This window comes from Pimephales promelas, chromosome 12 (assembly GCF_988280905.1).
Source record: "Pimephales promelas chromosome 12, fPimPro1.hap1.1, whole genome shotgun sequence".
Lineage (NCBI taxonomy): Eukaryota > Metazoa > Chordata > Actinopteri > Cypriniformes > Leuciscidae > Pimephales > Pimephales promelas.
This window is the reverse complement of record NC_142780.1, coordinates 27,328,330-27,344,069: the sequence shown is the minus strand read 5'-3', so window position 1 is coordinate 27,344,069 and position 15,740 is coordinate 27,328,330. Positions and strand designations below refer to the sequence as shown.

At 37.8% G+C, this 15,740-nt stretch overlaps 1 protein-coding gene across 1 annotated transcript; it reads left to right on the top strand.

Annotated features, from left to right (window-relative positions):
• Window positions 1-8,368: 8,368 nt before the first annotated feature.
• Window positions 8,369-14,630, top strand: LOC120462841 (uncharacterized). The gene is made up of 2 exons (XM_039651536.2): window positions 8,369-9,307; window positions 9,773-14,630. Exon 2 carries the CDS (start codon window positions 9,775-9,777, stop codon window positions 10,309-10,311), a length of 537 nt encoding a protein of 178 aa, XP_039507470.2. The 5' UTR covers window positions 8,369-9,307; window positions 9,773-9,774; the 3' UTR covers window positions 10,312-14,630.
• Window positions 14,631-15,740: the final 1,110 nt, after the last annotated feature.

Below are 15,740 nucleotides of genomic sequence, written 5' to 3'. Positions count from 1 at the left end.
CCAGAGGTCAGGGGACGTCAGAGACCAAACTGTAATTGATGGTCCAGAAGCAAGAGATAAAGATGAAGTTCAAATGTTCAATACTCCAGATAGGTTTTCCTAGCGGCAAAAGACCCCCTCCCCTCACAATTCACACATTACATTTCCTTATCTTCATTTAACCTTGAATCAAAAGATAGAAGCCCTCATCTGTGGTCTCAGCCCCATTGATAGACACAATTTATTATCTTGTCGCTTGTTCATGCACTTTCATATTTTCCCCCACCATCTTTTATTTTCTTCTCTCCAAAAATAAATTAATCTCAAAGCCCAGGCTCAGCGACAGGAACAAATCAATGTGTTTCTCATTTTGGACCGTAAATTCAGACTTTGTTCGGAAAGCTATCGCTTAATCTAATGTTAAAAAGTGTGTGGAATATGTTGAAAGAGCAGGCGATTTATGTGGCCGTTTAGTTTTGATGGGATTCTTAGATCATTAAGCTGTGCTAGATTTCATTGGGCGAGAGCAGGGACTGAACTGCCTTTGATATTCACCACCGACATGAGTCTAAAATAGACTTTTGTAACTTAGCTGGAAACTCTAGAAATGCCATTTTATTTCAAGGGTTAGTTCACCCAAAAGTTATGTCATTAATGACTCACCCTCATGTCATTCCAAGCCCATACGACCTCCGTTCATCTAAGTAATTTTAGATTTAGTCTGAGAGTTTTCTGTCCCTCCACTGAGAATGTACAGGTATGTACGGTATACTGTCCTTGTCCAGAAAGGAAATAAAGACATCATCAAAGTAGTCCATGTGACATCAGTGGGTTAGTTAGAATGATTTGAAGCATTGAAAATACATTTTGGTCCAAAAATAACAAAACTTCAACTTTATTAAATTATTAACTCTCGGATTGAATCTAAAATAAGATCCGAAGATGAACGGAGGTCTTACGGGCTTAACGACATGAGGGTGAGTCATTAATGACATCATTTTTAGGTGAGCTAACCCTTTAAGTCAAACTTGGGGCAGTGTAAAAAAAAATGTGAGTTTTTCATATTTTTGTGCAGTGGTTCTCAATTGGTTTTGCTTCAGGACCCAGATTTACATTGGACATCAACAAGTGACCCAACATCATACAAAAGTAAGCAAAAATGGCCTTTAAACTCAAACATTGAAACTTATTAACTAAATATACCCAATATGCTATATAATTGGCCAGATTTACTAAACAGTGCAAAATAGTGTGAGACCGCAATCCCATAAAAGCGCAGATGGGAGTGGAAAGTTCTGCAGCTGATCTGCTGACAATGTGCAAATTAAAGAACACAGACACAGCCAGCTCATTTCCATAATGACCAAGGCAATCTATCAAGAGCAACGAAAATTAGCGTATGGGTCGCAGCAAATTAAAAAATAATGTGGCTTGGTAATCGATATGTTTGGATGATGTCTTCCTCTGGCATTCCAAGTAAATTAACCAGAGTGGAGAAAATTCTTTCCTCTCTATTCTCTGCGATGCCTCCTCCTAACTGCAACTATCACAGCCATTTCAAGCGCATAATAGGTTAGACATTTTGGGGGCATTAAATCATGGCACAAATACTAGTAAATTGACTACATTAAGCCACCCACACACTACAAGATAATGGGGTAAATTTTGGGCCCAATCCAACAAGAGGTAAAGTCCTGATTATCTTGATGGTTCTACAGATTATTTTAACTGATTTTACTGTGGTGTGACTTGTTAAGAATGAACTGATCTCCAATCGTAAATATTCAACATGTTGAATATTTACAATCATAAATCCTGTTATGTGAGGGGAACCACGGGATTAAACACGGGCACACTCTGTAGATAGTGGAAATGATACACAATCCGAATATGAGCTGATGGAAGCCAGAAGCATAACACCACTTCATTCAAACCTTTTCTCTTTCTTTTTTTTTACGCAAATTTTCTGTAAAAAGCAGTCCAAACACTGTTATCGCCATTTGCTCTTGTTCTCATTTGTCCGTGTGTTTACTCTAAAGTTACGTTTGACCATGAGAGATTTTTGCAGGATTTCTCATGTTCACTCATTTCTCAATCAATCTCATGATTTCTCATGTTTTTGTGGTCTCTAACATTTTGAAAATCGTAAAAAAAAAATTAATAATAACAATTATAAATAAAAAACTTTTAATCGACGCCAGCCTTTAGTAAATCGCATGGCATGATTCATTTGAATACTCTCCTCCCTTCAATTTCACATCTGAAAGTGAACAACTTCATTTGCAATAAGGTCAGGCACAAAAACAACTGTGTCAATGCCTTTTTATTTTTAATTTCTCACTAAGTGTCTTCCTGAAAGTAGTTTGTATCGCCAAAAGAAGATTTGCACTGGTGCATGGTGTTGGAAAAACCTTACCCTTAAAGTCGCTTTTTTATGTTTTTTTTTTTTTTTTTTTTTTTTGCTAATTATATAATAAGGAATTAACATTATAAATAACATAAATACCAAACCAAATATGTTGCTTTATAGGACAAACTCTCTGCACCTGCAAGTCCTGATCCTAGTTCAGACCATCTGTCTCAGTTTATAAAAGAACTTCTTGACTCTTGATTGGTTTGATTTACAACAGTTAGGCCATCCTGTGTTATTCACTATAATTGTCACAAACACTGAATGTAATTAACATTAACAATGTTAGAATGATTTGGTAAAGCATTAAAAACAGTCTGCAATTAAATAATCAGTTACTGCATCACATCTTTGTTGTTCAGTTTGCTTTGATTAAGCCATTGAATGAAACAAGTTGTAAAATGGCTCAGATTTGGAATGACCTGGAGGTAAAGGATCATGGCACATTAGATGATTTGATGTTTGATGACTGAGTTTAACAACAATCATCCCCAATCCCCAAAACTTATTTTTGCCAGCCACAATTTCACTGAAGCCACTAAAGTTCCAGTTTGCAAAAGCACCATTGTAAACCATTTGCTATTACAGACCTCAAGTCTCACCAGTTTTATTCATGTTGACGGGTGACTACGGCATTAATTAATGCAGCAGAATTCATTTTCATCCGACAACTGGGTAGTTCCGTAATGAATTTTGAGTCTTAATGTCAATTCATAATAAGTATACTTAAGAGCTCATGAATATCACAAAAAAATTGGAGAAAAAATGAATGGAAAAATGGCACTTGAACAGGCACCCGAGTTCTTATGGTTGACCCCTTTATCCACTGTAATAAATTTCCTCTTTAAGAAAAATTAAAATACCATGCAGCTGTACTCAAGCCATCATAACAAAGTGCTCAGAAAAGCCCCAGCATTAAAACAGTCATTAAAAATGGCCCCACGGTTTAGATGACCCTTCGAGTGGAAATGAATTGGAATGGGAGGGAAAATGATTGAATGTAATTGGCATTAAATTCTAAATTTAGCAATACGACATCTTATGTAACAATTTCAAATACTGTCTAATCTTTGGCAGCCGTTTTGACTTTTTATCATTTTCAGGATATGAATTCTTGATATCAACAATAAAGCGAATTTTTGCTATCAGGAATTATTTCCATTAGTAAAATATTTATTTATTTCTTGATATCATCAATGATGTTATCACTCGCAGAAATACAAATTCTTCATATCAAGCCCTGACCCAGCATTTACAGTAATTTTAAAAAGTTGTAGAGACACATCCTAGATTCAACATTGTTCTCCGGTCGGCTCAGCATCTTTCCAGGCGGGTGAGCCAAAAACCAAGTCCCACAGGGATTCTTATTCTTATCCTAAAACACCTTGTTATTCAAGCTCCCACGGCCAAATCAGAGTCAAAATGTGTAGTGTTTTTACACTGACCTCTACAAAGGCAGGGCTGTAGCATTTTTTTATGGGATCACTCGTCATCCCTGCCCTGTCCTCGTGCCCTTCCATTTGTGTCCCATCTTCTGTGCCAATCATCTTTCCATTAGTATTCATTTATCTCTTTATAGCTTACTCCCTCTTGGCCTCAGGGAGGTCTCGCTCCCTATTTTTCTCCCATTGTTTTTTATCTGCCCACATAGACATGCTTGGCAACCTGCCACTCCGTCACATCTCTCTCTCTCTCACTAACACACACGCACTAAAAGCCTATCAATTAATGGTCTGCTGCACAGGGACGCACAAACACGGACAGATACACTCCCCCCATATAAAGGAATGTACTGTAATTGGCATGTGTCCTCCATATACTTTATTTAATTATTTATTTTGCTGCGACTTCATTTTGCTAACTCGTGTTCACCAGCTTGATTCACTTTAATTGTTATTTAACGAATGGCACAGATTATAGCATTCCTTTGATTACACAGACAACAACATTGTTCTTCAAATGATAGGTTTATTTTGCCGTGGCACCGTCGCCTGGTTTGATGAATAGAAATAACATGCCGATTGAACCCTCATTTGAATTAAATGATTGCAAAATATACTTTTCGTCCCTAAACACGCTGCCGCGTGACAAAGATGCTTTCGATTATTATTCTTTGATTCTCTAAAAGTTTCTAGATGATTGTTTTTGGGCAGTGCATCTGGTTTCATTCAAACCGCCCCCTGCTGCTGAAGTTCATTTTCTGTCTTTGTGTTTCAATTGGGTGTGTAGCCATCAAAAGGACACACTTTTTTCCAATCTGCAAGTGACAGACTAATTTCTGATTGATGGCTTTGCTCAAGTAGAGAAAAAAAGTGAAAAAGAAGAATAGAAGGACAATTAAATAGATCAGATTGAGTATACTTCACTAAAGTTGTTGTCTTGCTGCTTGAGAGTTTGTACAAGAGCCACTTGATATTCACAGGTGATAACACTTCACATAAATAGATTGTTTTATGCAAAGTTAGGAATGCGTGTGGTATGGCTGTGTATACCGTTACTTTAAGATTACACTAATATAAGGTATTAGCCACACCACTCGCCCCTAATTTGACGGGAGAAGATATTTCCTGTCTCAATTGGCACCCTAGTGGCAGTCACAATGCACTTTCAATTTGTAAGCAAAATATTGTCAATTAGAACATACATGTAAGGCTTGTTTAGTTACGATGTTAGGGGGTTATACACACGACACTTTCTTGTGTTTAATAAATACAATCTCATGGCAATTCATTTACATTTTGGCGAATTGGTGACTTTTCACATAATCTACTTACTTCCCACCAAAGTTTGGTTTAGGGGTGGACATTTATGTTTACTTGTTTCTTTCTAAAAATACGTTTTCGTTCTTATCACATTGTACAAATTCTTGTGAAATCGACACATGGTGAAATAGTTGTTTTCTCAGCATGAGATTGGGTTGGTTTATCTTGAGATTGCTAACATCTCTATCTTCACAAAATTTAAACCTTCTTGACCTGAACCTTACGTATAAGCAGAACCACCTCTGCAAAAGCAAGCACATATCAGATATGCAATATGATGATGCACTCCAGACTCCTTATATGTGACTACATGTAAGAGTGATAACACATGGCTTCTACTGTGGGTTTGATGGAGACCTGTTTCATTGGGTAGAAACACAGTGTAAATCGAGTGTGCAGAGCAATTTAAAAAGTGCCTTCTCGCACAGGCTGACACTGCAGTGAGGGGATAAAATATAATGCAGCCCCTGGAGCGCTTGGCAGCACTGCGATAGAAGTGTCAAACACGCTTATGAGAGAGTTTTTACTGCCTTTCTAGCCCCCGCAGTCAATGCAGACAGACACTAAAGGATCCACCAGCTTGTGTTCCTATTGTGCCTCAGTGGGACTCGGCTGTCAATTCATCAGAGATATAAATATATATACGTCCACAAAAGTGCAACAAGAAGTGGCTTCTGCTCAGTCTTCAGTGGTTTCGTCAGATGAAGGCGTAGCTGGTTGGAAATACATTAGACGGCTGAGTGCACAACATACGTCTTCCTAATATCACTTCATTAGGGTTGCATCAAACTCTTCAACTCCATGGTGATCTAAACTAACTTTTATACCTTTTAACCAGCTGTTTCACAAAATTAGAGAAGCATTAACTCCCACACCTTTTTTAAGTTAAAAATAACATACCCAAAGTAAAATGTGTGCAGTTCTTGATTAATTGGTTAAAATGAATAAAAGTAGTGTAATGTTTTTTTGAAAAAAGTATCATATATTAGCCGCAAGATCACGCCAAGCACTTTGAGAAATCAGGAATGGTGGGAGGCTATTGTGCTCGGTACGTCTTCAAATCGAACTTGGGTCTCCAGCCAACAAAGTTTAGATACCATATGGCAAGCGCGCTTCCCATAATTACGCATTAAGTCAGTATAGGCGGAGTGAATGCGGCTTTTTGTGGCTGTTCGAATGCATTCTACTACATGAATAAAAAAATAAAAAAACAACTCAGCAATGCTTCTTCAACTACTTCTGGAAAGCAGTAAGTCCAAAGCATTTTAGACCCCATTTTTTACCAATTGACCAAAACACATCTTAATACCAGGTGTAAACATGGCCTAAGAGCTTTATACAGCGTTTGACAGGGGATGCCATCGAAAACACTGTTAGTCTATCCCTCATAGCCTCGCCATGGCTCTGCTCTGAATAAGGTTCATTAAAGGTTGTATCAGCGATTTCAGGCCCAAACAAAAATTATCACATTCATCTAATCTTTCCTAACAATCCGCTAGCTGGCCACCCCATAAGCAGGCTGTCAAAAAAAACACGTCTCTGTAGGCAGTCTAGGCTCTGAGATCTGCAAAATCAGGGGCAAAATCAAATGTGTACAACCACCAATCAAAATAAACAGTATTCTTCTAACCAATCACCGACAGGGCATGTGTTTTGTGTTTTTGCGCTCGTTCACGGCGCCTGCACACGAAGTCGGAGCTGAAGAATAAGCCAGCATCTACTGTTTAACCCTATGCTACCAACGGACCAGATACATTTAACATGGAAGAGGCAATCCCCAAGTAGAGAAGGAGGATTAGGGCGAGGGAATACCGTCGTTTTTCGTCAAAGAAACGAATAATAATCGGTAAGGCTTTTGAACGGTGGAGAGAACTCAAAGAATTGAACATTATTAAATTGGACGCCGAAGTTGCACTGTTTCTTCTGGACAGGTGAGTAGCCTCTAGTGCTGACTTTTTTGTATGTGAACTGTGTGTGAAAATATAATTCTTTTAAAAAATATGAGTGAAGCTCGACTAAACTTGGATAGCTCTAACGTAGGGATTTAGTGTGTGAGTTGCGTTTGTTATTTGTGTCAACTTTGACATGTAGCCATAGCATTGTACTTTTAGCAATAACACCAGCCTATGTTCAGGACTAACTTTAGCCGAATAATAATAATAAGCTGTTATGATATTATTCCAGATAGCTGTTGTTACCATGCGTGTTCCCCATAGCGTTAGATCTGTAGATATGACTGATTCTGGTACGATTCTGGTTCAGTGAAGCACCAGCATACTAGCTGTATGATAATCCAAAGCAGCCAAGTTCACATTTTACAGCTCACAGAACGAGCCATCATTGAGTAAGACCGTCAATCTGAAAATAGTGTGTTTTTGTCACTTTAAGAAATGCGAGGGACGAGGGCGAGCTAACTTGGTTTGTTTGGGATCTCGCTTCAAACACAAACAGAAGTGACATCACCCACAATCGCTGATACAACCTTTAAATGCATTTTGAAGAGCTAATTCAGCTTGTCTCGATCGCAGTGATGGACTGATGCTGTACAGTAGCAATAAAGTATGTAGATCACAGTAGTCTGCTGCATTATACACAACAAGCACAGCATGCAATGTTTTTTTGTTTGTTTTTTTCATTACTTTATTTCAATTAGTTCATTAACAATTTAAAACAATGCACACAAATAAACATCTCTGTTAGTGGGACCTTTTTTTTTTTTTTTTTTTTTTTGGAGAATTCGCCCCAGAGTTTATATTCCAGCAAGTCATTTCAGTAGGGCTTAGCTGGTTAACTTCAGGTCACACCGGGCATGGAATGGAAGAAACTGATCTTTATACTCAGTGCAGCTCTGGATGGCTTATAACACCCAGAGGCAGGGGGAACTAATGCGGCGTGACCCTAAAGTCGTGTATACATACACCAGAGGAATTAAAGAAACTACCCAAGAGCAAGAACGGCCACGTTGCCAGTGAGATTAGCCCAGCAAGCTTTTATGCGCGCATCAATGTAAGCAAGAAGATGGCAAAACAAATAAATAAATGCTGCAAAATAGAACATTTTTTGGTGTTAAATCTGTAGAAATTAAATGCTAATGCCTGCTCTCTCGCTCTCTCTTTGTGGTCTCTGTTTTATTCATACCTTCTTCTAAAAGCTGGGCTTGTTTGCCATGCTGGGATCATTTAAAAGTATAATCTATTTGTAATGAAGTTGGAAGCTTTGATATGATGCTGTGAGTTGGAATGAGCAAACAGTGAAGAGAACACTGTTCTGTTTTATATGAAATGTGTACAGGAAAGTAACACTTTCTCTGCCCACATCAAGGCATGTGCTAAACCAATTAATTTCTGGTAAAATATGGTGAAAGTGAAGGGAAAGAGTGGAATAATATGCTATTATGTCATAAACGTGGAATTTATACGGCAAAATATTGTTGAAAATCACATTCTCCAATATAAAAGACACCAGAGGAATTAAATTATAAAAAAAAAAACACATTAGCTGGACCTTCCTGAAAAAAACTGTTTTTGAGCTAATAATGTATGATACCAATTTCATTTGAAAAATGTTACCTTGACAAATTTATGGACATCTCACTCTTTTAAACAGATTTCAAGAGTTACATGCCTATCACGAAAGTAGCTGCCTGGGAGGGGGTTTCCAAAACAGCCACGAGTGAAAAAGGGAGTTTTGTCATAATCTGTGAATAGAAACTGGACTTTCCACCTGCAGATATTCTTTGAAAAAAAATCTCAAGGCACAAGATAACTTGTAGGTTATCGCCATATTTGCTTTTCTCTCGGGAAGAAGAAATAGTGTTTTTCTCTTTTCATTCACCACATTATCTGTTTTAATTTCACAGCTGTCATGTTTTGAGTTGAACCAGAGCTGTTAGGATTAAGATGAATGCATTTTGATAATTCATAATCCGGAACTGAGACCGGGCAACAGGGCAGAACACACCTGTCGTGCAGCCTTCACATTGGTTTGAGGTAACCACTTCCTCTTAGATATATTGAGAAAATAAGCCAGAAAAACCTAACTGTCAAACCAAGGGCCCTCACACGCTGAAAAGATTTTATACGAACGCAGTTAGCCTCACAAAATATCCACAGCCTCCTCAAGGAATTCCAAACCAACGTTCTGCTGCATCATTCAGGTAAATTACCATTCTGTCTTAACAGAGTAAGATTTTTGGTTATTCTTTATTTAAAAAAGCTCTGCACAGGTTCCAAAAACTGTAAATGAGATGCAAGAAACACTGAAACACTTAAGATGAAAGTTCCTGTTAATTTGAATAAGTTTATGTCTAGATGTATAACAGGAAAAGAATGTCTTCTACCTGCTTTTCCTGCCAACATGACAAAAATATGTGATAGAATAGAAAGGGGGAAAAATGTTTAAATTACTCTTACTATAAGAGGTATATATAGAAAATAACTTTGAGGGAACCTTGCCAGAATGTTAGCCAAAGTTCTGAGAATGTTCCCTGATAGTTGTGAATGTGCATTAAGAAAGTAAATAAGGTGAATTGTGATTTCATGTTGACTCTAAGGCTTGTAGTCATTTTCCAGCTGTTTCGATGTTAAATTAATATCTCATTTTCCCTGCAAACTGCATACAGAAATGGTAAAACATCTCAGCCTTCTGTTTGCCATCTTGGTCATTGCCATACAAACATTAAACACTGAAGAAGAGCTGAAGGAGACTGGGTTTGGAACTCCACCACCCCGACACGGACTTGCTCTAATTGAGTGGTATGTGAAAAATTGCATTGACAATAACATGGTGGCTCTCTGCAATCCTGTGGCTGGAGAGTTTGGGTTTCATGTGTTTCATAACAGCGGGTTCCTGCTCCCTCCTCTGAAGGACAAACGAACATATTCCTACTTCACTATAGGAAACCTTCACTCCCCACACTCTGAGGATCTTCCCTATGAAGTAAGGAAGTACTATGATCCAAATGATCCAGTGAGCAACATGGACAGGGTCATTGTGAAACTCAACAGGAACAAGAACAAAATCGAAGAGATCTACATATCAGAGCACTATAATCCTCCTAGAACTTTTCATTTAGGAACTTCTCTCATCGATGACTTACGATGGCACCAGAACTCAACGCAGAAGGTTCTCCCAATAATCTCTCAAAACATTTTTGGCTGAGATGTTCTATTACAAAATCACTGTATAGTAGCTGCCACTATTTCCCCACAGCAGATGCCTTTTGCACTTTCAGTTTACTAGAGATCTATTTACACAACTTTCATTTCTTCTTCTTTTTTTCCTTTATACCAATATTATACCACTTCTCAATTTCCTTCTCTTCATCACATGTCATGAAACAATTTAGAAACTTCCTCCATGAAGTTGAGCATGGACTTTGAACCTGGGTAATTGTATTCCTTATGTTTATTAATGCAAATGCAACACAATTTCCCTTATACAAAATAAAAAATTAAGACCTCTGACAATAAAACGTTATGCAGCATTTTTACAAAATGTAAACATCATTATAAGGGAAAATATCCCTTGAAAAAAAAACGTGTTTATTGTGACGTAATGATGGATGTAAACTGTCTAAACCTCACATGATTCAAGAATTGCAACACATTCACTAAATAGCTGGATAAGCTTTAAAATGTGAATGGACAGTTAAAATCAAGGAGAAGAGTGGACATTACAATAGTTAAATCAAAGATTTTGATATTAGGATGAAACTAATGATGTAAGAATGTGAACAAAGCAGCGCTGCCACCAAAAACCAGGAGTGTTTATAGACATAGCTACTGAATAGAAATCAGAATCTATATTCTGAAATGTGATTGTGTCAATTATATCTCATTACTGTCTGTGCTTCTGCAATTTACAATACATGGCCATAGGACAACAAACCTATAATAGTCTTCTTTTTCATAAGTCAAGAGATCTAATATTAACAGCTGTCATAAACACACCACAGCCCATTTCTTTGACAAACTCTTTATGGCACTAGACTGTACAAATGACACGCATAATTGCCTTAGTATTACTTTGTGTTAAGATTAGACAATACTGTATCAATGGTGTTATTTGTATAAATATATTTAAACTGAAGAAGAGTATTCAGTATGTGCATCTAAACGGTGCTGGTTAGGCTACTACTAGAGTCAATTAAATGTCCATAAAATAATTAAAACTGATCACTCAGCGATTCTGACGTGATTAATGTTCAATTTACTGCAGCAAGAAGAAAACACTGTATTTTCCCCCATAATTTCAGAATTTCGAATTGCCTGCATGCTTCCGTATTAAGGCCCTTTCACAAAGAACACGGCAGTCACGAATGTCCGTTTTCAGATGTGTGGAAAGCAGCAAAACGCAGGCGGTTTCACTGGTGGCGCAGAGGCGCTCTTAGCAGCGTGCGCCACCAAAGATACAAATATTTTATCTTTTTGCGAGTGGCAGCTGAATGTGAATTGAAATGTAATTTGAATGTTAATTGATTGTTAATTGAATGATAATTGAAATGTGAATTGAATTGAATCAAATGCTAATTGAAATGTGAATTGAAATGTGAATTGAATGTGAATTGAATGTGAATTGAATATGAATTGAATGTGAATTGAATATGAATTAAATGTGAATTGAAATATAATATAATATAATATAAAATAATATAATATAATAGACATATCAATGACCAGGAGTGTGTTTCCCGAAACCATCGTTAGCCGGTCACAAGTTCCATCGTTATCATCAGCATAGTTCAACGAGTCGGTGTTTCCCGAAACCATTGCAAACAGCATCGCAAAGTTGTGTGGTTTGAAAGACAGCTCTCGACCTGTAGTTAGAGGCATAGTTTCTTTATTGCATGACATTTGGAAGTAATAAATCCTTATCTTGAGCAAAATAAGCAAGCTGACATTCAGTACAACCGGTGCCTTTTATTTAGAATACATACAAATGTAATTTACATCTTTTAGTTTGTCAAGATTTAAAGTACCGATTTTGAAGAGTGCGCATGTGCGAACGTGCTCTACTATGTAAGAACGAGCCAAATATTGAGTCTGGTAATAAAGCAAAATAACTGAGAACAATTAGAAATAGTCCTCAGATGACATGTCTGTAATTTATATTAATAAATCTAGTGTTAATTTGATCTCAAACAGTTTAATTAAAATTAATTATTACTCCACCACATGCAAAACAAACGTGGTTGAACGATACTTTGCGACAATGGGTTTAGGGACACAGTGGCGACTAGCTAGTTGATTTCTCCAACGATGCATCGTACTATGGTAGTGAAGCAGCGAGTTACATATAGTTGTACGGGAAACACACCCCAGATCGATGATTGGTTAAAGCTGCCACTGTCGCTCACAAATCTCACAAATCAAAAAGCCAAAAGAGCCGTGCTTGTGAAAGCGGTAGGATTTTGGGTGCACGAGAACCGCCAAGGTTTTGCTGCTTTACCATCTCTTATCTTTTCTGATGATGAGTTTACTGCAAGGTGTGAGGGCGGATCAACCTGTCACTCACATGAGATCACAGCATGGATCTGATGGACAAAATCAAGTTCCCTCTTACATTTTTTCTTGTTTGCAAAGCGTTTTACTAAGATAAGCATCACAATAAAATGAAGCCTACGGTAAACATAACTTGAAATTTTGACATTTTTCAACGCAAACTGCACACTCTCCAAAACTTTCTTATGTTACTTATTAGAAACATTTGTAACCAAGAATAAACATAACTACTTCAAAATGCGCTTTTTCGGTGTGGGTGTGTGTAACTTACATTGCAGAACAAAACGTTAAAGTCTCGTCAAGTTATGTTTCCCACAGACTTTATTTTACTCGTAAGATACCGGAGGCGAAATTAGTCTTCTGGGTTCTGAAGTAATCCCTGCACCACTCTATAGGGAAGAAAAGATTATATACTTGCGTTTCATGCCGACTTTAAATGCTCACTATAGCCGCCTGTCAAAGACTCTTGTAAAATGAATTGGAATTTAATGAGATGTGAAGATCCAGACTTAAATCTAATGTTTCACTCAGGCTGACCATGACAAAGAGATGAGATTTTTTTTGGCTTTTTATGCCAGTTCTCGTCTTTCTTTTTCTTTTTCTTTTTTACCATTTTTCTGTTCGGCAATAGGGGGGAAGTCAGGAGCGCTTTGACAGAATTCTAAAGTAGCAGAAACAACAGATGTCTTGGGATGATTAATGTGCCTCTCCTCCTCTCCACTGAAGAGCAGTGAGTATGTGCCTCTGCAGAGTCCCTCCCTCCCGTCCCCTAGAGTCAGGGCCACCCTCCAGCTCTGCGTCTTGCTGCCCATCTCGCACTTAACCCGAGAGATCATGAGACGGTGAGCTGCAATGAGCCAGTCAACTGAGAGAAACAATAATGTGCCATCTGAAAATATAACGCCCGTGATCGTCGAGGGCAGGATAGCTCACTGGAGACAGGGTTTTAGATGAAGGGCCTCTGAGAGATGAAGTGATTCTGTGAAGATAATGAGCTATATTAAACAGCACAGTTCTGTTTTCTTGTAGTGGGTTATAGTTTGACACCTTTGTAGTGGTCTTAAGGCAGATGCACTTGGTGATCAATGGGCTTTGGTCGGTTAAGGAGGAGTTTGGAGGGCAGGTTTGTATGCTCAGGGGATTACACCTAAATCCCACAGATTGAGATGGGCAGGAAGATGAGCAGAAGCCAAGTGTGACTGTTTCTAGTGGTCAGGGATGTTAAAGCTAATAACGCACACATAGAGCAATCCTGCCCCCTTATGGAAGATGGTGGATGTGCAATTTCCCCTCACTGGCAGACAGTAAACCTGCATCAGGTTACTTCTGTAGAATATAGTAGGGATGATATGCATACTTCTCAGAATGCGAAAACAGTACGTCCAAATTCACTGTATTCATTGAACAGAGGAATGATCTGGCTGAGCATCGCGCTTGCAACAAGGTCATAGGTTCGATTCCTAGCAAGTACAACTACTAACATTGCGACATTTAATGCAGTGGTTTTTTTCATTTTCTAGAGCAGGGGTTTTAATTTTTTTATGTTCCACGAACCCCCAATTATTATCATCCTCATGCGAAGGAACCCCAAAATTGTCCTAAAACTGAACAGACATCTATTTGGAAAATATTTTGTTTATATTACAGTTTTTTTTTTTTTAATTGCTTAACCAAATCAAAATACTAGACACAATTACCACAACTTTTTACACCAAAGCAGCACAACACTTCAGATCATTTGCAAAATGTAACACTTTTGTCAAAATTATACACGACTTCATAAAAACAATATTTTGTTATATGAAACACACACATTTAATATGACTTTAATCCTTCTGAACCAGTTACACACTGCTGTTGCTAACCTAAAACACGTTTAGCGAGTCTAATTCTCAGTGATTAGACTAGTATACTGTAATTGAAGTACACAGAGAGTGCAACTTTTCAATAGTTCACCAAACACTACACAAGACCAATGCTGCATTTCTATTTCTATCATTGATTTGGTAATTTGACAGTCAGTGCTTTGGAATTGCAAGGAAGTGACATTATTATATAATTCTCTGTCTGATGTATACAAGTGTGTTTAGTGTTTTGCAAATAGTGTGAATCTGACAATGTGCTTGCAGTTGTGCAAATCTAGCCTTGTGTTTGAGTGTAAGGTTTTGCTAATTGTTTACTTTTAGTGTGTACGCAACCGTAACTGTAACTGTAACCATAACCGTAAAACTGTGTTTATTATATTGTTTTTCTACTTTAGTGCTGTACTGTTTTACTAATTTTATATATGTATGTATATAAATACATAACTATTCTCTCTGTCTCATGCAGTTTGAAAACCTTTCTACCTATTAAATTGTGACCACTTGACTATGGTATTAGACTGGTATTAAATAATGCTTAGCTTTTACATCAAAAATTTTATTTTAAAATTGTGCTTTTAAACATGAATTCAGACATCTCTGGATATTAAAAGGTTCTAGTCCAGCCCTTATAATCTCCCATTTATTATAATACACAGGTCAGGTGTATAGATATATCTACCAAAACACTCGGTTTTCATCAGCAGATGTTGTGACAGGTCAACAAAACTGAACAAAAGGGCCTGAAACTTAGTAAAACGTAGGTCATGAATCACAATTATAGATAATGAGTCTGTTCAGAAAGGAATTACATTGAAGAATGGGTGGGTGGGTGTCAGTGTGTGTGTGCGTGTGTGTGTGTGCGTGCGGCCTCAGTGTCATGTCAGGAGCAGACACACACGTCTCAATAGCCAAAATCCTAACTCATACCATCATAAACAGCGTTGTCTCCTCCTCTACGTGGCAGAAATGGGCCTGAGGCAACGAGCCCAGAAAGCTGATGATGAAGCGGGCTGCCAGGCTTGAGTGTCCCCCGCCAAAGTGTTTCAGGAGGCAGTAGTAATTGATCGGCCAGTAGAAGAGCACGAGTGAAGGAGATGATGTCTGGAGAGATACCAGCCTTAGTGTCTAATGGGCCTCATCTCTTCTCACATGTGCAGGCTCATTTTTCTTCACCACTTCTCAATCTATCTGAGCCACATTTAAAGAGGAATCTACGTTTGGA